General features: G+C 40.1%; 1 protein-coding gene across 5 annotated transcripts; it reads right to left on the bottom strand.

Moving 5' to 3' along the window:
* On the bottom strand, positions 1-27,597 carry CDADC1 (cytidine and dCMP deaminase domain containing 1). 5 transcript variants are annotated; one of them, XM_075919056.1, is made up of 10 exons: positions 27,326-27,597; positions 25,647-25,693; positions 23,017-23,111; positions 18,364-18,401; positions 16,465-17,043; positions 10,850-10,899; positions 8,599-8,765; positions 7,861-8,050; positions 6,196-6,247; positions 1-4,373 (listed from the first exon to the last, which is right to left on the bottom strand). In XM_075919056.1, exons 1-10 carry the CDS (start codon positions 27,411-27,413, stop codon positions 4,300-4,302), a joined length of 1,380 nt encoding a protein of 459 aa, XP_075775171.1. In that variant the 5' UTR covers positions 27,414-27,597; the 3' UTR covers positions 1-4,299. The 5 variants fall into 5 exon arrangements, with proteins under 5 accessions (XP_075775171.1, XP_075775172.1, XP_075775170.1 ...); XM_075919057.1 differs by having other exon boundaries at positions 18,364-18,541; positions 27,326-27,416; XM_075919055.1 differs by lacking the exon at positions 25,647-25,693 and having other exon boundaries at positions 27,273-27,597.
* Between the last annotated feature and the right edge of the window lie 2 nt (positions 27,598-27,599).

The following is a 27,599-nucleotide window of genomic DNA, read 5'->3' as shown; positions in this document are numbered from 1 at the left end:
AACACTTCAATATATATATTTTATTAGCAAAACACATGTATTGCTGTAAGACAGACACCAAGAATGATAATTTCAGTAATTTTCATCACATCATAGAGACATTACTGATATTTAACATTTACAATAGACTTGTTCTCACATGAACTGAAAGAATCAAAAAAGCCCCAAACCTCAATACATAGAAATGTCACAATTTAATATAAAATGTAAAATAACATTTTTAAACAAAATATCTTTACATAGGATGACAGAACATTTTTAGCATACATGCTGAAGTAAATGCTGTAGGAACATCAACGTGTTCGTTGCATCTTTCAGTAAAGTACATAGCATCTAAATGGGCCATGATTTGAGAGGCAGCTGGGGATATACTGTAATGTAAAACCAAGATAAGGAGGCAGGCCTATGTGCAGAACTTTAATGGTATTACATGTGCAAGACCAGACCCTTCAAAAATGTGAAAACTTCAAAAGGTGAGTCTGAGCTGTAGCAATAATCTGAAACTACTGAAATACAGCCCCCCCCCATGCACTGTGTTAAAAGCAATTATAAAATTTCACTACCAACCTTTTCCCAACAAAATCTGTAAATACTGAAAAATTATTCCCTTTTTTAAAAAGAACAATTGTTACAAAAAAGTTTAAAGTTTAAAAGAACCGATGAAGTACAATTCCACAATGATTTAGACATGATTCAGACAAGTCTTCATTTGAAGTTGTATTCTAAAACAATTGCCAAAGAAGTGTATCTTTTAATGTGTTTTCTCTGTTTATTAGTGCTAAACATCATGCTACTTGGGCATCCTTGTTCCTTGCAGTTTATAAGTGCTGCTTCAATGGTAGACACAAAATTTGTTCACTTAGAAAAATATGTGGGTTATGTCATGAACATTCTAGTTTATTACTGTAGGGTTACTAACAAATCTTCAGCTACATGTGAAGTCTGCATAAAACCCAAAAGAACATCAAACTGTTAGCTACAGAAAAAAATACATGAAATTAGCTAGCTGATTAGGGAAAAGGGTAGTTCACATTTCTTTGTTTACTTTAACTAACCTTGACAGTGTCCCTTTAACACACAAGAATACTTAAGCTTAATTTTAAAATGTCAAAAAGGGAAAGAATGTCCCAAGACTAATTTAAAATAAACTTTCCACGGTTTAAAAGAGAATCTGTTTTCACTGGAATACTGGCCTGCTACTGATCTCTGAATATTTAGTACAGCATTGTACATTTTCATTAGGGGTCAAATTTTGCTGCCCTCACTTAGCTCCAATGCTGAACTACATCTGTACAAGCCCCCTGAAGCCAAAAGGGGCTAGACACAGGCACAGAAATCCATATGTGCAAAGCCAGGTAGAAGAGGAGGACCTCTGGTTTACTGTAACGCATGGAAGTGCATACAGTTAATGGCACAGTAACAGTCCAAGTTATTTCAGGTCATGGGTTTCCTTTTCCTTGCAAAGTTCTCATTAAGACCTAGATTCTGCCACCATTATATATAGTGAAGTTGGCTCCAATGGGATCACTCACCAAGTAAGGTTGGCAGAGTCTGGTCCGATGAAATGAGGCTGTAAACACCTTAACCCTGAAAAGCACTAACACTCGCAGCATCACATGGACATTACTCAACACACAGATGTTAGTGGCAGAATGTTCTCCACCCAAAACACACTTACATCATATGGCATCAGACTGTTTCCAGAATTTTTTTTTTAAATAAATTTCAACAGGCTGAAGGGAAAAAGCAGCTCCTGCTATTCCACTGAAGTCCTATTGTGGCTCAAATCACACATCCAGATAAGGGAATATAGCTCTCCTAAAGGCTCTGCTCTACCCACACCATAGGTCCATCCAGGCATTTAGAAGTAAGCAGGCACTGCAAGTCCATAAGGAATCACAGCAACTTATTGCACCCTGGGATTCACAGGCAGGGAGTCTGAACATCTAGAACCAGACCTGCAGACATTACCCACAGACTATGAAAATGAAAACATGGAATCCTCTGCCAACAATGACACAAAAGCCTCTCAATAGGAGATTAGTTAGAAAACAGTTGTCATGTAACCTATCTACTGATCAGTCAGCCCTGTCTACCAGCATGCTAACTTTTTAAAAAACCCAATAATTTATTATTCTATCTACAGACACCAGTGTTGGTAAAATGAAAGCTGAAAGTCCTGTATATTCTACAGTTCACCAGGGCACAATGGCGTAACAAGGGCGTTATGCGCCATGGGGCAAAGGCAAAATTTGCACTCCCAATCATTTGTTAGTATGTATATGTTATTTATTTCTAAATCAGCAAAAATAATAACGTAAATAAAAAAAAGAACTACTCCTAGCCAGACCTCTCTCCTTCCTGTCCCTCCAGCGCCTGCCAGACTGATGTGCCCTCTGGCCAATCGGCAGCTGCAGTTTCTCTGAGGAGTGGGCTGCAGGCGAGGACCTGGATGCTGTGGCCCAATGGGTGGCGCCTCGGACTGACTGGCGGCGAAGGGGATTGCAGGGGTTGTAGTCGCAGATGGGGCCTATGCACCAGCTGTGTTCTGCGCATGCTCAGCCTGAACTCCCTCCCTGTGCATTGCCCCTGGAGGGCGCTTCATGTTCAGCTTTGATTTCCTGCAGGTGTGAAAGCGGCCAGCGCCTTCAGGGTCCTAGTGCCGTCCTTCCTTCCTCTGTCCAGTTGTCAACTTTAGGCAGCTAAATTGGCGCCCCCCTCGTGTGGCGCTCGGAAGCAACTGTCCCCCCCGCTATTCTACTGCCAGGGCTGCTAGAAACTAGTAACAGAAAAGAGCAGATATAAGTAGTTTTGAAATCGCTGGCATGCATTGCTTTGCTTTGAAGTTTCATTGCTATTTAAAGCACACCATGGTTTTTATAGGATATAGTGTGTGTAGCTAGAGTGGCGATCATAGTGCTACTGCTGGGAGAGAAAATTATCTCGTAACAAGTTACATTTTTCCTAGGCTGCTCCTAGGGTCTAGTTATGATCAGCACAATCGTGCAGGAGAGAGTCTCCAGTATGGATTTCCCCCACCCTGGGAAACATCCCTCCTGCTGGGTTTGCAGGGGAACAAGGAGGAAGGGGAACCACTAGATAGTGTATTACTATTACTTTTTGGTGGAAACCACTTGTATACCCTGCTAGCAATAGAAGAGGGAGAAGTTTTAGGAGTTTACCCTTGGGAGCTTGTCAGGGGGAGAGAAAGAAGAGGAATTCCTAGGACATCTATATGAGCTGTCTGTCAAGTCTTATTCAAAACCAGTAAATGTAGTTTGGCTGCAAGGTGAGGTTAACCTCGGACCAAGAAAAAATTGGGGATGTCTTTGTATTTTGACAGAGTGCAAACACCTATCACTTGGTATCTGTACCTAGTGTCACCTCAGAGCCATTAGTGAGATGAGTTTGTAAATTCAATCTGGTTTCAAATAATCTACATAGGAAAAATTGAGAGAGTAAGAGCTGAGCATCCCAGTATGTTGTACATAAGGTGCAGACTGTTACATATGAGGTCAGTCAGCTCTATTTTTTTAAACAGTGAGAAACTGATCTCCATATATGTATCCAGCGGAGATACATTTTAAAAGCATCCATAACAAATAAAGTGAATGCAACAAAATGCCATCATAGAACAGCAACTCCTGCTGCTACTGTAGATAGCAGACATGCAGATGAAGCAGAAATTTATCAAAAAAAACCTTAAAGGTTTATCTGAGAGGCATTTATCTAGCTGGGACATTCAATGTCTTTATATCCTTTACACCAGAAGACTGAAAAGCAAAAATGAAACTTACTTTAATGTAACATAATTACAGTTACTATCTGCAAACCCTGTATGCTGTGGAATTTCCACAGAGTACTTGAACAATAGGACCATATCGTTTCTGCAGAGCTGTTTGATTGCCAGAAGCATGGCAATCCATTCCTGAAAGCCAACCACATGCCATTTTGCTTTTCTTCTCAAAAATTCTTCTGTCCTATGAACACTGAGCTACTTTCCAGTCCACAGATCTGAATTTCTATTAACAATGACCAGCCAGCAAAGCAATCTTAGTGGGGACCAACAAATTCCTTTTGTATATAATAGCAGCAGCATTTTCCAGAAATTCCTTTCATAAACATCTAAAATAAAAATGCTACAAAACATTTAAGATATCATAAATAAACTTACTCTAAAAATCTCCTTTCAAGCGATTAATAAATAAAATCCATTCTTATTTGCTAGCACAAATAGGCTGGATTATAAAAGTGCTATAGAGAATTTGCAGAGACCTCTCTTGTTTTGTGCTTAGTTGCTCAATGATTTCCAAGGCAGAGTTTCTTGTTCTGATGCTGCTGTTCATCTAGTGACTTTGATTTCCGTACACCATCTAAAACACAAGATGGTTTAAGAGAATATTAAATACATGTTTAATACTCAAATGTATTTTGTGACCATATCAGGAGTGAGTTAGTGTTGCAGCAGTGTTGGTCCTAGTATATTAAAGAGACAAGATGTTGAAGTGGGTCCAATAAAAGTTATTAGTTCGCCCCCTTGTTTCTGAAAATAGTTAAGCAGACTCATGTCCTAAGAGATACCTATATAAAGTATCAGGTAACTGAAAGTTGTATAGCTATTAGCACACTGAAAGAATGCTGGCAATGCACCTGCATACACTGTATGGTCATTAGCACACAGTGATAGGAATCTTGCCTTTTTATTTCTTATAACACATGGGTCTCACTCTGGATCCAGGGCCTAAACAGATCCTCGTTCATATGCACTCCAGGTCACTTGGAAAGGCACAGGTCAATGCCTTCACCACATTCCCAGCTATGAATATTTGTTCACAGATTTCAGTGGGTTTAAAACGGCAATCAATTAAACAAACTCTTTAATCTTCTTTAGGACAGACACTGCTAGCAGGCACAGCGTTGTGTGTGCACAGAACTTCAGGATTCTTATACTTTGGGCTAAAAACAGTGGTAGCACATTCAATTGCAGCAAGAATAAAGGAAGCCCCTTTCCCCAGATGGAGACACATACTCCACTTAAGTACAGCCATCATAAGGTAAGTACACCAAGTGGCCCAGAATGGGGCTGGTTAAAAACTCAAGGGCACCACTTTATAGAAATAATCATCTGGAAAATGACCTGTTGACAAGCACTGGGACTTTATGTACCTTTCCTTTGCTGGGATTGAAAACAGTTGAGTTATTAGCATTCCGCAGTGGTTAGTGGATACCCACGTTTTATCTGATGAAATACCCTCAGAATTCCTGACCATAGAATCAAAGAAGAGAGTGCCCTTCAGAACTGACCCCGAATTTCACATGGAGCTCACTGAGTGCAGGAGTTTAGTCTGTGCTCTGTAACCTCTCACAGACCAGAAACAATCCGTGAAACTCCTACTATGCAGACTCAGTACTTTGCATTGAGGTATTCCCAGTTTACTCAATGAAAGAAAATATCTAGAATGACTTCTACATTGGGCGTTACAAATATTTTGATCTTATATACTATTTCCAGCCCTGATTCAGAGGCATTCCAAGGGCTTACAGTTGATGTTAATTTGTCACAGTGGGTCATTTCCCCTAGTGCAGAAAGGACCTTAGAATGACACTGTAACCTTATCCCTGTCGTCAGAAAGTGACAGCTTGCTTAGCACATCCACCTGCTTGGAGCTGAAGGAACGGGAAGTTCATATTCAGTGATCTGGGGAGCAATTGCCATTAAATGCAATGGAAATGGGAGTTTCTGGAGAAAAGTGATTAAAATTATTGGTGCCTTTTTTATTTAGAAACTGTAGATAGTGGGTTTAATTTTAGAAAGCATCTAAGTGACTTCAGAACTCATATCTCATTGAAACTCACCAGAATTTGTGTTCCAAGCCTCTTGGAGGTTTTTAAAAAACCTTCCCACTAGGATGGATTCATCAGTGCTAAAACTAGGATACTATGGATAACTTACATGTCTGGATAAAGCACTACAGGAGATTTATGGTGTATGGGGTGTGCAAGGTTTGGTATTTTTTTTAAATGAACACATAATTGTGATATCATCACTAGTATCTAGTTGAAAGTTTAAATAGGTATGTTGTCTCTGTCAGAATCTGAAAAATGAGTTATAACCTTGCCAGAATTTAGTTTATTTTCAAAATCTGTTCATTTAGTGCATATAATTTCTCACAACCAGTTACTACAAATACTTACTTTCTCTGGGTGTAGGCTCATGAACACCAATGTGGGATGGGCTTAGTTGCCACTGTGAAAAAAAAAGTTTTATTTATTCTAGAGGACAAAAATTAAACACTGGGAGTAAGAGGACGTTTGGCACATCACTTCATTTTAAGGGTGTGAACTCCTCTGACACTATGAAACCACAAGCAATGTTTACTTTCTTTACACCCTTCCCTTTTCAAAGGAAAAAAAACCCCCTATCACTCTGTTAAAGCCATAACTTTCACATTGCCTGCTGGAATGGGAGTTGTACCATTATGCACAACACTGAACACCTTCAAGCTACAGTACCTCAGAAGAGGCTCCTAGATCCACTTCTCACCCTACTCACTGTGACTCCTTTAAGAGCTATGTTCTTGAATGGACCTTCCAGTGAATACCTTCAAAGCTACCACAGTGTATGAAGGGAATGGTTTATGATACCAACTGAATTAGCAAATTTTATTTAATGGAAAGCTTAGGGAGATATCCTAGAGAGTGGACATCCCAGCTCTGTCTTTGGCTTGTGCCTTTGCACCTTGCAGAGTATGTACCATACACTGTCTCTTTCAACAGGCTTCCAAAGCCTGCACCAGGGAGCATTCCACAGAGCCACTTTTCTTTTGTACATCTATTCCATGTGATGCATGATATTGTTGCAGAAAACCCAGATTCTTGGGGATGGTTGAAGAAGGGACCTTATGTTGTTAGGAAGATCCCATTGTAATCTCCCAGATGCACCTGGGAGCATTTACATTGCAAATGGATCTTCAATGATAGGAGGGATTTTAAAAATGGGCTTTTAAACTGAAAAATGCTCCTATTGAAAAAAAAAAAAAACCCTGTGCCAGAAGCTTTGTCTACACTACCACTTTTTCTGTCACTGGTCCCTCACTAGCACAGCAATGGTACAAACACCAGTGTAGACATTTTTACCATCTTCTCTTTGAATCCTGCTGGAGCAGGATTAGGCAACATGATGATAGAACTTCTTTGCCTTCTTACCACCTACATACAATCATAGAACACTAGAACTGAAAGGGACCTTGAGAGGTCATTGAGTCTAGTCCCCTACCCTCATGGCAGGACCAAGCACGGTCTAGACCATCCCTGATAGATGTCTCTCTAACCTGCTCTTAAATATCTCCAGAAATGGATATTCCACACCCTTCAGAGGCAATTTAACCCAATGTTTAACCACCCTGACAGTTAGGAAGTTTTTCCTAATGTCCAACCTAAACCTCCCATGCTGTTGTTTAAGCTCGTTGCTTCTTGTCCCATCCTCAGAGGCCAAGGACAACAATTTTTCTCCCTCTTCCTTGTGACACCCTTTTAGATACTTGAAAACAGCTATCATGTCCCCTCTCAGTCTTCTTTGCAAACTAAACAAGCCCAAATCTTTCAGTCTTCCCTCAGAGCTCATGTTCGCTAGACCTTTAATCATTCTTGTTGCTCTTCTCTGGACACTCTCAAATTTCTCCACATCTTTCTTGAAATGTGCTGCCCAGAATGGGACACAATATTCCAACTGAGGCCTAGCAGCACAGAGAAAAGCAGAAGAATTACTTCTTGTGTCTTGCTCACAATACTCCTGTTAATGCAGGTGTTAATATACTTGTAAAGATTTTTTTTTTAAATTCTATAGTTTCTATCACTTACTGTAAATTTGCAAACTCCCTCAAGTTCACCAAACTTCATGTATGATATGTCTGCTTTCTTCTTTCCAACATCTACATCTCCAGCATAGATTTGCTTGATGCCAGAACCTTTGATTAAAGGCACACATTCATCACAAGGACATTTTGTCACAAAAATCATGCTTCTCTCTTCTGGTTTTATTTCCTGACACCTATAAGTAGCCAGAAAAAGTTTCTGAAATTAAAAACTTGACAATTTCTAATGGTGGAGATTTTGGTTCATGTGGGTGAGCAAAGAAATTATGTTAATCATGCAATAATCTGCTCTTTGGAGTAGGATTGTTTTTCCTACTAAAGCACGTGGGAGCAAGAGGACATCTTTAGTTAGGATTTGCTATCTGAAACTCTCTCTCTCTCTCTCACACACACACACACACACACACACACACACCTTTGTTAAAAACTCAGCATTTGCCTTCTGCAGTGTTTCATTTCAAGAAAATAATTCAGTTACAACAGGAACCAGAGATGGTGACTTGAGTTTTAATTGTACCCATCATTCATACAAGAATAAATAGCTTGCATCAAGTCCTTCACAGTTTTGAAGAATTTGCAGAACTTACTTTCCCAGTGAATGTTCAAATTTTACATCACATTTAAATATGTAAAAGTTAGCATCTTTATAATCATGTAATGCTCTGCATTTATCAGTTGTTCATTTCTGAACTGCTACTTTTTTCGGATATTAAAAGTCACATACCTGAATGTTAAGGCGTTCTGCTCAGCATGTATGATGTATCTGAACTTTCTGATTTCTCTGTCTTTTTGTTTATCATCCATGTGTGGAAAATCAGCATATTCAGATCCAACAGGAAAGGCATTATAACCACAGCCTACAAAATACATGGCTCCTGTCCCATCACAGCTCTGCCAAAGTGAACCATAAAGTTTGATTTAATATACAGCCTCTTTAAACATCCGCAGTGAATGTTTCACTATTGTGCATGTGGTTGCAGGGAAGGGGGTTTCATAAAGAGAATGTATCAAAAGCACTGGATGATCACATTATGTAAGAAATCCTCACTGGCTGCTTCTCCCTGAAAGCAGTACTGGTAGGGCAACAAAAAGTATGAATGGCTCAGTCATTAAGCCATATTGCAATGTGTGAGAACAGGAAAGGGAAGATACATGGTGTGCTCATGATGTCAACGCCTGTATTTTGCCACTGCATGGAGATCCATTAGATGGCAGACCTATTGATGTATGAAAGAAGTTAGTGGCTGAAATTAGAATAGAGAGTGGTACCACAATACGTATCTGAAGACCAGAATGAAACAATCCAAATTGGGTGCTAGAAAATAAATTATAGAACAATCTTGCACTTTCAGGAGGACTCACTACCTCTTTTAATAGATGAAGAGTAATCAAAGATGGGAAAACAAACCCTATGAAATGAACTCTAGAATAAAAAAAAAACATGATGCCAGGGCACTAAAAGGAAAGGAGAATAATACTATTTTAATTATTTCTAGTGTTTGCCATGTGAGGAACCAACGCATAAAATCTGAGACTATAGCTTTGTGAACCAAGTTAAGGTTCTAAGTCCTTACTTTGCTCTACAGATTAATGAATGAATAGATGTGGGTCTCAAGAAGTACTGCTCTCTTAGGATGCATCTACACTGTAGGGCTTACTTCGAAATAAGCTACACAAAATGAGCTACATCAAATGTGTTTCTTGTTTCGAAATAGCTTATTTTGAAATAGGGAGCATCTACACAGCACTTATTTCGAAATAGAGCACTCTTCCTCCAACTTTCCTTATTCCTCGTACAATGAGAGTTACAGAAGTCGGAGTAAGAAGTCCTCCAGCTTGACAGTATTTTGACACTATTTCAAAATAACTGCCTGCTGTGTAGATAGAGATTAAATTGTTTTGGAATAGCGCTAGTTATTTCAAAATAGTGTTGCAGTGTAGACGTAGCCTCAGGCTACAGCTACGCTGCCGTTTTTTTGCGGAAGAGGATTTGCAAATGGTGCTCTGATTTGCATATCTTCAGATTCTTTTTGCAGAAGAGGTTTTGCTGATAAAAAGACTCATGTAGACGGGGCCATTTGTCAGAAAAAAAACCTTTTTCGCAAGATCCTGTAAACCTCGATTTTTGAGGAATAAGGGATCTTGCGAAAAAGTGGGTTTTTCCAACAAATGGCCCCGTCTACATGAGGCTTTTTATCAACAAAACCTCTTCCGCAAAAAGAATCGGAAGAAGATATGCAAATCAGAGCACCATTTGCATGTCCTCTTCCGCAAAAATCCAGCAGTGTAGCTGTAGCCTCAGAGAGCCAGCCGCAAGAACTAAAAAAGCAAGCTGAAGCAGAGAAATAGCAGATAGCATATCTATGATTAGTTAAGATCTTGTCCTACAGAAGTAAACGACCTGTCATGCTGCTACATCCAGCACCAAAATAATTATTTGTTGTTGCATCATAACCGCATAGTTCAGTAAGATGCACATTAGCATATCTTATTTTGGCATTTTTCCATTCCCTCAAACTTCACTATGCTCCAAATAAGGTAAGTTCACAAGACATTTGCTGCAAAAAGTTCAGTCTGGAACAACACTACAATTGCATTGAAAAGGATTTGATGGCTAAGCTGTTGCCTTTTGACTTCTCAAGGAGAGAACTGAATAGTGATATTGTTGAACTGCACATGGGCTGGATTAGTAGTACTGTCTAACCTTTGTAGCTATGATACCTGTAATGACCATAATGCTGTTACTATGGAGTCTAATAGATGAGAAGCTAGGCACAAACATTGTGGTATTTACCAACTCAATCAAACTAATCCAACCTGACAGACTAATTATCAGCCAAAATTGAGTTACCTGAGAATATAAACATGCAATTTTAAATAACATTATGCATAAACGTCTCTCTTTTACAAAATAATACAGCCAATGATGAGAAAAATTACAGTGAGAGACAAAGGGACAATTTCCCTATACTTACAGATTTTCCTTCTGCCCAAATAACAGCTCCAACACCGGTTTTGTGATCCTCTAAAATATTAAATGTATAAAAAGTAATAAGTAATTGGCACTTTTGTAGAAAACTTCCATTTGGAAATCTGAAAGCATTGCCTAGTAATTAATTAATGCTGGATTTGGGAACATCTAGGAGGTATCATCCATTTGCCAATAGGGAAATGAAACACAGAAATATTAAGAAAAGTACCAGAGAAATACAAGTCTATGATAAACCCAGGAACAGAATGCAGCCCTCCTGATTCAGGCTTGTATCTTTCTCCCAACACCTTAGGGCTGTGTCTACACTGGCACCCTTTTCTGTAAAAGGGATGCTAATGAGACACTTCGGATTTAAATATCTCCCGCGGCATTTGCATGAACATGGCTGCCGCTTTTTTCCGGCTCGGGGTTTTGCCAGAGAAAAGCGCCAGTCTAGACGGGATCTTGCGGAAAATAAGCCCTTTTCCGGAAGATCCCTTATTCCTACTTGAAAATAAGCCCTTTTCCGGAAGATCCCTTATTCCTACTTTCAAGTAGGAATAAGGGATCTTCCGGAAAAGGGCTTATTTTCTGCAAGATCCTGTCTAGACTGGCGCTTTTCTCCGGCAAAACCCCGAGCCGGAAAAAAGCGACAGCCATGTTCATGCAAATGCCGCGGGGATATTTAAATCCCCCGCGGAATTTGCAATTCCGAAGTGTCTCATTAGCATCCTTTTTACGGAAAAGGGTGCCAGTGTAGACACAGCCTAGTTAATTAAATACAGTAATGTAATTACAGCGTGGAGAATTATAAACATTGGGTCTCTTTTGATAATTATTAGATACTCAATGTATGCTAAGAAGATAGTGTCCCAGAGACACTGAGTTTTGTGAGTGTTTTTGGCCACCTTACACAAAACAAAGGACTTTGTGTTGGGAAACTAGCCCATAGCACCAATGAGTTAATTGATGGTGCAGAGCCATGTGGAAATTTTTTTTAAAAGGAACTCAATAAAGCAAAAATTCTTTAAACACAAAACTTTTTAATGGTCTTGTACAGAAACAAGCTCCAGTACAGGAGAATTTTGTGGACTCTCTCTTACCCACTAAACAGGAATTTGAACAGAACTTTCATTTAAGTTACTTGGAAATCTTCCAATTTATTCTGATGGGCATTTTAACTGATTAAAAATGGGGTGCACTATAGCAATAAAACGCTGAAGTGATTATAGCTTTCAGTACAAAACACTTCAACCAGTGCTGTTCCAATAGTTCACTGTAGAATTCAGCACTCACTTTTGCGGGGGGAGGGAAGGGGCTTTCCTGCCAAGGAAATGTTTTTACCAGATCTGACAAATTATGTACATGTTTTTCTTAGTTATTTCTATATAATAACAAGTGTGAATTATTCTCCTTACTTATATCCTTTCTTTATCACATGGTATAACTAATGTTACCACTCTATTTCAATATCCATTAACATGGGATTAGGATGTCAGTGAGGGCCTCAGCAGGATAAACTAGTTTGGATATAATAAACACTTATCCCAACAAATATTTTCACTTCTAAAAGGAAAACAGAAGAATAATTTGTGTCTGTAAACATTCTTCCCTTACCCCAAACCACCACCTTTGTTTAGATAGCTTGGATTATGCTCTCCATTTCATAAAGTGCTCAGCATATTCTGGTCTAAAATTGAGTCCCAAGGGTTAAGCAGCGCAGGCTTGGATCATCACCAGGCGAACATGAAGCTGCATCAATGTACCCTGGCATTTGCTCTTTATTTTGATCCTTTCTCTCTATTCTGTGCCAACCCTGCTTTCTAATTTTCCAAAATGACCACTCTTTCAAAGAACATGATTTGCAAAAAGCATAAAGTCAGGCTTCAAAACGTATGTTTAGGCATTTAATAGATAGTCTGGTTTTCAATGTGCTTAGCACCCTGCATCTTCCCTTGACTTAAAGTTGCAACTATAACTCAAGACAGAATTGGAATTTTAATTTAGTAAACAATTTTTCAGAGGGAGGTGAGAGAGCTAAAGTGGGAACTTTAAAAATACATACCATGTAATTTAAAGAAATGTCTTCATTGTGGCTCTAGACCAGGTTGAAAGGATAGAAGAGGCATTGATGCCACATTTGCTTGGGTATAGCAAAGGAGAGTTCCAGTTAGCTAGTACCTATCATGCTCAGAGATTTGCCTATATTATGGTTATTGAGGAACATGCAGATAGATGGTCATACATTGAACAGTATCCCAAGCTCATACCACTATAAGTAATTACAGCTGCATGTCGCTGGTTAATTCAAAAATTAGTGCTGGAGTATAGCAAAAGTTGATCATCAGCTGACAATTTTTGTTTACTGCTCTGAGTTGATTGGAGTCCCTTTGCTTTTACAAAAGTGCCATGAGAGTCACATTAAGAAAGGACAGATTTCTGGAAGGAATTCTGTCTGCTGTTCTGAAGGCACAAAAACTTCTTTGAGGATAATTAGAAAGTTCCTCTTTTGTCTAGTTCCTAAACTTTTCTTGGGCCCAACTGCAAACAAATACCAGAAATTGGTTTGATCCCCTGGAAGAGAGGCTAGAAATAATTAACTAATTTCTCCACGTGGGTGGAGCACCTATTAACTTGGCTGGCATCACACTTGCACATCAGTGCTGTATTTGGTCATGGGAAAACAGTGTTTTACCCTTTCTATAAAATTATATAGTCCTAGCCAGGGAATCTATTTCCTCCTCCACAGATCTTCTTGCATATCATTTATTTAATGTAACACTAATAACCTCTGATGGTTGCTCCCATATCCAGGACTTTCACTAATATATCAATGCATACAGTGTATGCTTTGTGGCTCTCAACTGTGCAGGTGGCAGAATGTAGAGGATTTAAGGGCATATGGTGTATGATGCCAGGAAGAATTAATAGCTTGTGCATCTTGAAGCCAATGTTATGTGCACAAATGGCAAGGAACAGGAGGCTAGATGAAGGATCCATATGCAAAAGGTTTTATGACTTAACCTTTCTTATATTACTTTCACCCTTTGTCCATGAAACATTCTCTCGGACCTCAGAATCACTTAGATCATCTAGTACCAACTCACGCACACTACAAAATAAACACTACAGCAGGGGTGGGTAAAGGGGCCTCCGTGGGCTGGATACAGCCTGCCAAGTGGGTGGATCCGGCCTGTGGATGCCCTGCCATTCCCCCGCCCCCAAGCCAATCAGGTCCTGGAGGCAGAAGCACATGAAGTCTTCACTCCCTACCCCCATCTGCAATCACTGCGTGACCCTTGCAGGGTGGAAGCAGGAAGCAAGAGACTTTGTGCGCTCCTCCTGCCCCCAGGCCATGATTGGCCTGGGGTTGGGGGCAGCTTGTGAAGTCTCCATCTGCCCTGAAAGGGGGCAGGTGCCTAGAGGGAACAGATAGCAGTTCTCTCTAGGTGGGGGGATGGCAGGAGCAAAGACTTCATGTGCTCCCCTACTCCAAGGCCAAACAGGGTCTGTGGGAGGGGGAGCATGGACATGTCCTGGCCCTGGCACTTCTGCCAAAGGTCCCACCCCTTCACTAAAAAATTAGTGAAGTGGGCCCCTGTCTAAAATTATTGCCCACCCCTGCACTACAGTGTGCAGCTCTCTTGGTAGTTGGCTCTCTATAAGCTACCCCACTGCCTTCCATTATTTCTTCCTCTCTTGTCCTATGGAACAAAAGCTGGGGAAAACATTTTGTTCCAGAAAAACAAACATCTGAGTTTAGTCCTACAGTCAAACCCAATTTCAACTTATCACACAATTACAGAGGGAGACTGGTGAACTGAAATTCATTTACAAGTTTGACACTGTTAACCTGGGCTTGGATAAATATATTAACTGGTTAACATACTACAAAGCCAATTTCCCCAATTTTTGATATTGGGGGATAGCTATTAATGGGACACATCCAGCCTACGTAATTAACGTCATTAACACAGGTCCTACAAATTGACAGATATAACAGCAAAAGCAGTTACATCTTGGATTTGGTATTTCTACTTCAGCCCATCTGATGAAGTGGGTTTTACCCATGAAAGCTCATATTTGATATATTTGTTAGTCTCTCAGGCTACGTATACACTGCAATGGTATTTTGGGATAACGAAGTATCCCAAAATAGCAATCTCGCATCTTCACAACAAGCTCATTATTTCAAAATATAATGGGCTCTCTATTCCAACATCCCTTGTAAAACTAATTCTACAAGGAGTACGGAATGTTTCAGAATAGCAATTTATTTTGAAATTTGGCACTGTGAAGACAATGCCAAATTACAAAATAAACTATTTTAGATTAAGATCAAAATAAGATATGCAATTTGTGTAGCTCAAATTGCATACTTTATTTCAAGCTATGGTGCAGTGTAGACGCACTCTAAGGGGCTACAGAACTACTGTTTTTAATCACATCAGTGACTGATGGGGACTAATGATGCAATAGGTGCCAGGGAGAGGAAAGAGAAAGGATGCTAAATGTGATCAGACCTCTTCACAAAAGACAGGATGTAAAAGTTTCTTATTGCCAGGTATTTCCTAGGGAATGTGACATACAATAATACAGACTTTAAATAAGCAGGCCAAGGAAAAAGATATATTAATGCGAGGGATGTACTTATACCTTGTTTTGATAGAACAAAATCTTATTTTTGACCTATTTTACAGTATTCAAACATATCAGTCTAAAAAAATTTGGATAGATTTTTCAAACAAATCCTACACTATTTATGACTGGAAAAGCAAAGACAACACTGGAAAACACAATAACTAACCAATATGGAGGAAGCAAAAAATTAGTAATATTGTCGAATTTAAGCTTTCTATGGGATACCACGTAGAGTATATATTTCCCCTCAAAGTTCTGCATAATAGCGAACACAATTTTAAATTTCTAATAAGGGAATTTGTACAAATCTACCTTATTTAATTGGCCTACTTTTGATACCAAGTTAATTCAGGGTCTGTCCTCTACTAAAAAATGGTTTTGTTCTTCAAAACTCCAGAATCTTTGAGAGTGGGAAACAATCATTACACACTAGATAACTGGAGTATCATTACTAAACAATGGGAACAGGAAAATGTAACACAGAAATAACTAGCATTCTACCGGTAGGTAAAGAGCAGATATGGAAGAAAGTCTCTAGTATTTTCTATTTCAGTATATAGACTGACTGCCACTGAACACCTACTTTATCAACAGGAAACACTTAATGTTTGTATATAAAAGCTTTTTGCAAAGGCTCCAATAAATTAAATAACACTGTTGTATTTTTTGAGATGAGGGTGCGCACACTGGCTGATGAGGCTGTCAAGGCTTTACTACTGTAGGATAATAAATGCACTGTGATCATTCTTTCCTTCTAAAGTGCTCAAAATCCTTTGCAGTCATTAATGAAGTGTCCCTTGTGAGGTGCTCTGCATGGTACCCACATTTTACAGATGTAGGGACTGAGGCACAGAGCAGGTAAGAACCTTGTTCATTGTCAGATGGGAAGTGTTTGGCACAGCCAGGAATTTAACATCTAACTTCTAGTCCCAGGATTACCACAAGATTGGCATTTCTCCCATTTACATAGCAACTCACCAGTTCGGTATGCCAGTAATCTGGCTTGTATCATACAGTGCCTTGCAATTTCTTGGGACAAACTTTGATGGCGCATTTCATTTGCTTGCTGTGATTCATTACAATAAAATCCAAAATGGCCACAGGTAGGGACACTGGCAGCTACTGTGGCCAAAAGCAGGACAAGATCCTTCATATTTTGCCTAAGATTACTAAAATATGGATTTTCACAGAGGTTCTCCAGACCAATGGTCATCAAAATTTGCTTGTGCATTTCTTCATTTGAAATTAGGAATAAACTTTCATACTCTTTTATTCTTTCTTGTCTACACTCAGCATAAAAATCAGTGTTACACTCAGACAGAGTTTTTGCAATTTTTTGAATGAAATCACATTTTTGGGAGGTTTCCTCTACAAACTGCACCATATCACAGACTAAGGGCTGAAGCAAGAGACACACACGAGCTCGACTATTTGACTTCAATCTTTCTACTGCTTTGGCATCCAGCTTTGCATCTTCAGTATGGGTAGGGTTGGAGGCTTCATTCTGCAAGCTTATTTCAGGATCTGCAGGCCAATATGAAATTCTATTCACTCCAGCTGGAACAGAAGATACATAAGATTAAAAGGAAAAGTGCAAACATTGGTGTAAAACACATTTTTCATTATCTTAACTCCAAAATATTACCATAGAATACTGTATTTTGACCCCTTCAACAAGGAGTGGGTTATTCCTTAAACTGTATATGTGCAACACACGTGCTGGCAAATATCATAATCAAGGGGCTAGTGTGTCTTAGATTAGCTAAATTTTGCTTCTACTTGATTTTACAGTTGTGTCAACAAAAAGTCCAAAATGCACCACCTCCAATAGAGTAAAGCTGACTAGAATGGAAGCTCCTCAGGGCAGGGATTCTTTTGTGTTATGTCTTGTACCACCTGAGCACATTGCTGAAGAACAGTGCAGTCAGTCTTTACCACACAAAGATGAAGAATGTGATTTGTGAAATATACTTAGGCTATGTCTACACTGTAGCCTTCTTGCAGAAAAGCTTATGCAAATGAAACTCGGTATGAAATATCACCGAATTTTATTTGCATAATTAACTAGCAGCCATTTTTGCGCAAGAGGCTTTTGCGCAAAAAGGAGCCATGTAGATGGCTCCTTTTTGCACAAAAACCCCCGCTTGCGCAAGAGCCGTTCTTCCTGAAAAAATGAGGAAGAATGGCTCTTGTGCAAGAGGGGGTTTTTGCATAAAAAGGAGCCATCTACACTGCTCTTTTTTGCGCAAAAGCCACTTGCGCAAAATGGCTGCTCATTAATTATGCGATATTCCACACTGAGCTTCATTTGCATAAGCTTTTCCACAAGAAGACTACAAGAAGACTTGTAGATGTAGCCTTAGTTTTCATTTTAAATGGATAATGAATTTCCAAGAATTGGATCCGAGTTCCACCCCCGACTGTCACTCCTCTTTGGTGAGGTTAATACTCAGCATACAATTGGATCTTCTGGTAAAATTACAGGTAGGCAAGTAAAATGTAGTTACCTGGGATGAAACTCCCAAGTTAACACTACTATCCTTGCAAAATGTCATGAGAATGTCTGTGGTCAAAGACCTTAGTTTTATGTCCAAGTTATGAACACAACAGTGCCATTTAGAAGTAGTTGTGACACTGAGTGGCTACCAGCTCAATGGGAAGAAATCCACGTCTTGACTCAACAACTGTAGAATAGAGACATTAAATGCTGATTTCTCCTAATGAAAATATTAAGGCTTACTATGGAAACCAATCAGGTAAACAATTAAATACAGTAGTGGGGCAATTCCAAGAGAGTATGAACTTTCTGTATAAGTCATAAGTAGCAAAACATCTAAATAAACAAGTTTACCTTTTCCACACTAATCTTTAACTTACCATTTACAATCATTTTTAAACAAGTTGAACATGGTTTTCTGGAAAAATAAAGATCACAGTTTTTAAGCCTTGATCCATGTTTAATCAAAGCAATTTGGCCAGCATGTAAGTCTGCACTGGAGCAATGTAGACCAACAATTTTAATATTTTTCACTACGACAAGGCCAGTCTTCTTTACCTATAAAAAAGTACATTATTCATTTTTGTTACAAATTAAAAAGTTCATAATGATGTCATAATTCACTCACTGTGTTCCACGAAGCAGGACTTGTCTACATGCAGCACTGTACTTCTTTGCATTTTGGGCTATGGTAATGCCGTGAGTATCAAAGTAGGTGTTTCATGATCCCAGGATATTAGAGAGACAAGGTGGGTTTATCGGCCCAAATTATATTGGTGAAAAAGAAAAGCTTTCGAGATACACAGAGCTCTTCTTCAAGTCTGGGAAAGATATGCAGAGCATCACAGCTAAATATAAGAATTCATAAGAACAGCCACACTGGGTCAGACCAAAGGTCCATCTAGCTCAGTATCCTGTCTGCCGACAGTGGCCAATGCTAGATGCCCCAGAGGGAGTGAACACAGCAGGTAATCATCATGTGATCCCTCTCCTGTCATCCATTTCCAGACAAAGAGACACTAGGGACTCCATTCCTACCCATCCTGGCTAATAAATTCATGGAGGTTAGGTCCATCAATGGCTATCTAGCTCTTTTTTGAACCCTGTTAAAGTCCTAGTCTTCACAACATCCTCTGGCAAGGAATTCTACAAGTTGATTGTGCTCTGAGTGAAGACAAATTTCCTTGTGTTTGGTTTAAACCTGTTACCTATTAATTTCATTCGATGACCCCTAGTTCTTACACTATGGGAACAAGTAAATAACTTTTCCTTATTCACTTTTTCCACACCAGTCGTGATTTAATAGACCTCTATTATATCCCCCCTTAGTCTCCTCTTTTCTAAGCTGAAAAATCCAAGTCTTTTAAATCTCTCTTCATATGGGACCCTTTCCAAACCCCTCATTTTTGTTGTCCTTTTCTGGACCTTTTCCAATGCCAATATATCTTTTTTGAGATAAGGCGACCACATCTGTACGCAATACTATGTGGGCATACCCAGGGCTCGCTGAACCACGGCGAGCCCCGCTCTCCAGCCGTGCTGTCCGGCAATCTGCGCATGTGCAGATTGCCCAAACCCGGCTCTTCCGGGTTACAATCTATTCGCCCGTGGCAAGTAGATTGTATTATTTGTCGAGCCCTGGGTATACCTATGGTTTTATATAGAGGAAATAAATATTCTCTTTGTTATTCTCTATCCCTTTTTAAATGATTCCTAACATTCTGTTTGCTTTTTGACTGCTGCTGCACACTGAGTGGATGTTTTCAGAGAAATATCCACAATGATTCTAAGATCTCTCTCGAGTAGCTGTAGCTAAATTAGTCCCCATCATATTGATATAGTTGGGATTATTTTTTCCAATGTGCATACTTTACATTTATCAACATTAAATTTCATTTGCCATTTTGTTGCCCAATCACTTAGTTTGGTGAGATCATTTTGAAGTTCTTCACAGTCTGCTTTGGTCTTAACTATCTTGAGCAGTTTGGTATCCTCTGCAAATTTTGCCACCTCGCTGTTTATCCCTTTCTCTAGATTATTTCTAAATAAGTTGAATAGACTGGTCCCAGGACAGACCCTTGGAGGACCTCACTAGTTACCTCTCTCTATTCTATATATAAACAAGCAATCTGTTTTACCTTTTATTTAGCTGAGACACTGTGTAGGTTGAAAGCTAGTCTCTCATCAAGAGCTGTTGGTCCAATTAAAAAAAAATTACCTCACCCACCTGGTCTCCCAGAGTTTAATAGGCAGATATATCTCTTGGTTACATTTGCTTTAGGGAGTGACATTCATTATAGCCTTGGGTGTACATGCTTATCTTTTTTAGTCATTTTAGTAGTCTAACAGGTTCCCTATCAAACTTCCAGTCAAAGCACATTGAATCTTACTGTCTTTTTCTGGAACAGATTATCCCCCTGAAAATCCACATGGAGGATGTGACATCCCACAAATTTCCAGTCAGTCTCTTTTGAATAATTCCATCTGATTGAGATTTGTTTCCCTCCCCTTCCAGCAGAGATGCTAAAACCAAATCCCAAGGGATTTGTGTGGAAAGGTCAGATTACAGTCTCTAATCCTAGTCACTGCCTACATTCTTGAATCCTTTCTGTTGTACACTGAACCCTCCATGTATGAATGCTGAGGAGTTCAGCACTCCTATCTGTTCTCCCAGGACTGAGGATGAAGTTATGATGGAACATCTGAACTTCCAACATTAGTTCTGCCTCTCCTTATCCGCAGAGCCTAATCTTCACAGAGGCTGCCTGGGAATCAGGAAGTCAAATCCTCCCTTTGTGCATAGAAGGCAACATTTGCTTCATCTGGATTATCCGTGTTTGTGGAAAAACAGACAGCCTACCCCAATGAGATTTTTCTAATAATGACCATCGTGGTGTTACAGCTATTAAGAGTGAGAACTTTTTGCTTAAGATTTATGAAGAAATTCCATTGTTAGTGATAAAGATGTATTTTTGTACAGCCCCATCTAGCTGGTTACCACTTGCCCTGCCCTGAACACTTTGACTAAATTTGAAGTTTCATAAGGCCTGTATTCTCTATCATAGGCAGAATCAGAAGAGTTGGTTTGAATACTCTAGGACAGCAATTCTGTAAAAATCTGAAGCCTATATTTGTGGCTTGGGTCAAATTTCTAGTTATTACTAATTTATTATTTTATCCTCATTTTTCTGTTCTAGTTTATTTTACTGCTTTGTTTTCTATTTTCAGATTGACGAGGAAACAAGGCATTTTGCAAAATCAGTTTAAATGAACAAACAACATTTACATTTAAGTAAAGTATTGGCATTAGACCAGAGGAGTACATTAAGACTTATCTTCACATCATTTGTTGGTATGTAGGCTCCATACTAGGGATGTTAAATATCGGTTAATTGAATCGTCAAGTAACCTCATGAATTCTTATCGGTTAGTCCACTCTATAGTACCCACGGGCGGGGCCAGCAGTATCAGAGACAGTAGTGTGGGGTGCCAGGAGGGAGCTGGTCTGCAAGAGGAGCTAGTTTAAAAACCAACTCCTCTTATGGACTAGCTGCCTGTCGCCCCATGCTGCTGCCTCTGATACAGAGGCAATAGTGCAGGGCGGTAGCAGTCCCTGCCTGGGGTTGGGAGGGGTCTGTGCTCCTGGACCCGGAATGAACCAGAATTGAGCCAGGTTGCCTGCCAGTATAGCTCCTAATACACTTTAAATGCAGAGCCTCAACAGAGATAGGTCCCGGTTCCATTGCAAGCCAGCACTGAGCCAGGTTAAAAATTTACATGGGAAAGGGGAGAAATGCATGTAGTCTCTAGAATTACCCTATAAGCTTTTGCTTATTGGTTAACTGACTACACTATTACATCCCTACTCCATACAACATTGTAACACTTTTCTAAAATTTGCCATAATGTAACCCACGTACCTAGTGTGGTTCACCGTTCCATACAGTGGCACCTAGACCACAGCAACAGATAAGATCAAGAGACCTCTACAACCTAGGCTAACAGCCAGCTGGCTTTATAGCTCAAGCTGTAGTGGCTCTTATACTAAACTTCAGAGATCCCAGGTTCAAATCTACCCAGTAGCAATTACAATACCACTACATTAGTGTTTGCCTAATACCATCTTACCAAGTTCAAGAAACCATCATATTGTAGCATTTGCTGAAAAATACATGGGACCTCTAGTTTTAGGGTTACAGCCCCATTTTTAAATTATAGAATACCATTCTGCCACATTCTAACCACATTTGTATCTTTCTAATATGTCAGCAAATACCAGACTTTTTTTGATATTATATGACCAGAGTTACTTACAGCGATTCTATGTTGCTGATTGGACTTAGCTATCTTTTGCAGCATCTCAATTCTTTTCTGCTATAGCATCTATAGTACCTTAGACCAGTGTTTCTCTAAGTGGTCCATGGATCCACTTTGAGAAACCTGCTAACTGGCCACTCCCAGTTGTTTATTTACTGGCACTGCAGGCGTGGCTCCCATTGGCTCTGGTTCAACATTTGAGCCAAGTGGAGTTGCGGGAAGTGATGGCTCGGCTCAGGCTGCTTCCCGTAAGCCACTTCCCATGGCTCCCGTTGGCTGCAAATGGTGAACGAGAGCCAATGGGAGCCATGAGTATCTGTGGCTGCGGACCCGGTAAATAAACGGGAGTAGCCAGTTAGCAGGTTTCTCAGAGTGGATCCGCAAACCACTTGAAAAAACACTGTTTTAGACTGAAGATTATTTACAATAATCCCATTGTTTTAACAAGATTCTTATACAAACAAAAATATGTAACTACATTTAAGTTAAGAAGGTAAATAAATTGCATTCTTAAATTTTTGCTCTCATGTTCTGCTTTCATTCTTCCGGCCATTTACTACAGAAAAAATAGTCAGAAATGTGACCAATACAAAAGTACCTGCAAAATATTTATTATATGTGTACGTGATAATGCACAGTCTGGTTAATTGTATTCACAGTCTAAAAGTTAGTATCTATTCCAGAAGGGCTATTAAACTGCATGTAATACATTTTACCTGTGATTTCTTTTGTTGTTCAACTGAGGGAAAGAGCTCCATCCAGAGACTGAACAAAGTAAAAAGGTTGACTTTGGAAAGCCTTGGTGTTTGACCTACCATCAGAAAAAAAAGAAATATTAACTGATAAATGTTAACTGTTTTAATCATTAAATGTTTCTTTAATGACTAAGACATCACTGGTGTTCTATAGTGTAGGTGCAGAAAGTTGGAATACCTGGCTTAATACATACTGGAGATTAGTGTAGCTTAAAGCGCCATTTTCAAGTTAAAGTTGCCCCCCAAATTAAATTTTGTAAAAACAAGTATTTATAAAGCCGATGGCTAATATTGATGTTTCCTCTATAAAAAATATAGTACGCTATTTTACACTGCTATGCACTCAATATATAATGTTTCTAAATGTACACACATGTAAATCAAATACAATAGAGTTTATTTTATATAAAGTGTAATAACAAAAAAGTTAAATAAATATTCACAATTTAAAATCCGAACATTGCAACAGTATGATCTAGGAAGTAAAAACGAGAAAGGGAGCAATTTTACCTAATTTTATTACCAAAACTGAAAAGAAAGTAATAAGTAAATATTGTGATGTATTTAAAATAAAGAATTCCTTCACACTTTTAATTTCCTAAATATTATTCCAAGCATCTACCACAAAAACTTTGCCCAGTCCTATAGGCCAAACAATGGAAGAGCTAGTGTGACATTATAATCACACATTGGCTACTATCAATATTAGTGTCTAAATTCACTTCTCCCCAAAAATCATCATACTTTTCTGGTATTTCCATCAAATGAAACAAACAACAACAACAAAAAGAAACACACGTTGGCAGGAAATATGATTAGATAAAAGCAAACCACAAAAATTTCCTAGAGATTCTACTATGGATGTTAAATTTAGATTAATCAACTATTTGATTCGTTGATAAGGGCACCTCTGCCTTTGAAATGTAGCAAGAGTCCTGCTGGTTCTTGCTACATTTCAAAGGCAGAAGTACCGCCAGCTCCCCATTGTGCCCCTGCTACCTACGCCAGCGAAGATGGCTCTTGCTCCTCCCCCTTGCTGCCTCTGTCTGGTAGAGGCAGCAAGGGCTGGGGGAAGCAACTTAGTCCAGTTGACTATTTGATAAGCATATGCTTATTGGCTAGCTGACTAGTCGCTTACATCTCTAAATTCTACACCAGCCATGGTAAAGCCTAGTGGATCTTTTGCATCTACACAGAACTTTTCTGGAGCAATTGCTTTGTCATCTTGGCTCTGCATAATATGAGGAACTGGTAACATACTTTTTACAGAAGTCATTCTACTTTGTGGAGGGAGAGAACAAACAACACAATGAGTCCCATTGAAAGGCACACAAAGGACCTTGTTAAGCATGCTGAAAGAAATCTGAGTCACCGCTTGCTTGTCAGACACATCTTTAAAAGGTAGTGAAAGAGATCTAGGAGCACGTAGCAACTTTACTAACAGACTGTTACCATCACCACCACCAATGAAACTAGTAAAATGCACCACACACTTTGGTGGTCAACTCTCAAGAAACTATTTTTGGATCCAGCAGGTATTATAAACTTCAGCCTGGTGTGAAATATTCCATTTCTGATCAAGATAACCATGAAATTAGAGAAGAACCATCTCCAAACACACCTATCCATACCACTAGTCTGGTCTCCTTCTATTCAATATCCAGGAACATATAGCTTCAGAGGGTAGCAGAGTTAATCTGTACAGGATAAACTTAAAACAACAAATAGTCTGGTAGCACTTTAAAGACTAACAAAACATGATGGATTTCCACTCCGTATGGCTGAATGCGGTGCCTTGTTTTGTTAGTCTTTAAAGTACTACTAGACTACCGTCTTTTAGCGAATATACTCCACACCTGAATATACCCTGCGGTTTTTGCTGTTTGAGTAAAAAAAATCGTGTATACTCCGCGCACGAGTATAACCCGCGGGGTTTACAAGACTTTTCTTTGCTGGGGGTATGTTTGCCGGGGGTATATTTTCTAATTTACGGTGTGCGGGGGGTGGGCTGTGTGAGGGGGGGAATTAGCCAGCCACTCACCGCCCCGGTTCCTGCGCAGCCGCCAGCCTCCGAGTGGGGGAGTGCTTATCCCCCTGGTTCCGCTGCAGCCACAGGAAGGGGCAGGGGAGCAGGAACCATTATCCTCCGGGCGGGGGAGCACTCACCGCCCTGTTCCTGAGCAGCCACAGGAACCACCAGCCTCCGGGCGGGGGAGCGCTCACCGCCCAGAGAGTCGCTGGTGAATAAAAAAAACCCTATATACCCCGCACTCGAATATACCCCACGGAGGGGGCGGTGCAGGGTTTGTAAAAACGAATATAACCTGCGGGTTATATTTGCTCAATTACGGTATTTGTGGTTTTTTAAGCTTATCCAGGAACATATAGTACTTGTAATACTGATGGATGACCTCCTTCTATACACAGATAGGAGGATGTCTTGCGACTGTCTGTGGCATTTACATAGTTGGCACAGCATACTACTATTTTGCCTCAGAGACAAACAGCTCTGATATGTCTCCATTCCCTCCTTTAGGGATGCCTGGAGAGCTGTGATGAGTAAATGCTTCTCTACACTTCAAAGCAGTCACCTGTGAAGTCCCACAAGGCTCAATCTTTTCTCTCATCTTTTTTACACCTACAGGAAGGAAGAGGAAAAAAGTGAAAGCAAGGAGGGACACAAGAGAGAAAAGTGGGTAGGACAATTAGATCAGAGATCTAGTTTGATGTTGATTATAGCTGGGGGTATCTGGATACTGGAGCAATAGATGCTGTTACGTGAACCCAGATTGAGACACAAACTACGTCTACACTGGCGTGATCTTGCGCAAAAACTCTTTAGCACAAGAGTTCTTGCGTTAAAGTAGTTGCGCAAGAGAGCGTCTACACTGGTATGTGCTTTTGCGCAAGAAAGCTCTGATGGCCATTTTAACCGTAGGGCTTTCTTGCGCAAGAAATTCATGTTGCCTGTCTACACCGGCCTCTTGCGCAAGAACAGCTGCGCAAAAGGGCTTATTCCCGAGCGGGAGCGTCAGAGTTCTGGTGCAAGAAGCCCTAATTTCATACATTAGAACATCAGTTTACTTGTGCAAGAACACACGGCCAGTGTAGACAGGCAGCAAGTTTTTGTGCAAGAGCGGATGCTTTTGCGCAAGATGGCGCCAGTGTAGACACAGCCAAATAGTAAAGAAGGTGAAGAAATATATTTACATACAACACGCTTTAAAATGTCATTTTAAAACAACAGTTTATAATTACAGAGGTCTCTCCTCAGAAGAATCACAAATAGCATCACAGATGATTAGAATTAATGCAAACAGAAGTAGTATGTGCACATTACAGCAAAAAAGTGAGAAAATTGCTCACATTTTCTAAAGAAAAATGAAACAGTAAAAGAGGTCTACTCTTCTTGTACTTTTGGCTTGTAGTGTTTATCCCATTAATCTATATTTCTTCTGCATCCATGAATATCACAGCCTTCCTATATCCAGAATGTATATAGTCTTTATGGATGGATGGAAACAAAAGCATGCATCACAATGGATAGCTTGTATTATATGTTTGAAAGGAAACTCCAAACACTTGCTAAGGTGGACCTTAAAAAGTATATCATGACCTGATTTTCAGAGGTGCTTTGAAGTTATGGAAAAATTAAAAAACAAGGAATAGTCTGGTAGCACTTTAAAGACTTAACAAACCATGTAGATGGTCTCATGAGCTTTTGTGGGCAAACCCCACTTCTTCAGATGACTGGAGTTTTTGAAGTTAGTGTCAGCTGCAGAAGATCAGATTTTAAAAACCAGCCTCCCCCCCTTTTTTTTGTTTTTACCGCTGTCTATGTATATTTCTTAGAAGAGAACTTTGCAGGTGTATCGAAGTAGCATCTTCCTCCCAGATAATCCTGGGGAGGCTGATCCCATCTCCACTACAAGCCTCAGCAAAAGCAGTGTCAAAGGGCAGTTCCTAGTTAGCTGTCAGTCTTGGGAATGGATAAAGGTCAACCTTTGCGGCATCATAAAATGTCATCCGGGAAGTAACAAGCGAGCACTAACCCCCACGTCAGTGTCACTCAACAGCAGGGGAAACAAGCTTGTTGGTCAGTTCCCAGGGTTTGCACGGGCAGAAAGAACAGGCAGTGGGGGAGATGGGCCCCCTCCCATCCGTCAGCCCGGATACCAGGGGAAGAGGTGGGGGCTCCAGAACCGAGAAGCTCTCACCTGGGGACGCTGTGGGTCTGAGGACAAGTGGTTCCAGGGGGAGGGGCGCTCACCTGACACGCTATCGGTCTGGGTGCCCGCGGTGCTCACTCTCCGACCTGCCGCCACTTGCCCATCGCCTGGACCCCCCGCACTTTGCATCGGGCTTGCTGGCCTCACCCGCCCGCTAGAGGCTCCTGCTTCGCCCCGCCCCGGCCCATCCCATGACAGCTGTGGCAACAAACCGCCCACGACCCAGCGCGGCGCGAGCTCTGACGTCAGCAGCTCCCGCGGCGCCCCCTGTGAAGCCGATAGGAAACTGCGGCCTGAACCAAGAAGGAGCGAGAC

Source organism: Pelodiscus sinensis, chromosome 1 (genome assembly GCF_049634645.1).
Source record: "Pelodiscus sinensis isolate JC-2024 chromosome 1, ASM4963464v1, whole genome shotgun sequence".
NCBI classification, from domain to species: domain Eukaryota; kingdom Metazoa; phylum Chordata; order Testudines; family Trionychidae; genus Pelodiscus; species Pelodiscus sinensis.
This window is presented reverse-complemented; position numbering and strand designations above follow the sequence as displayed.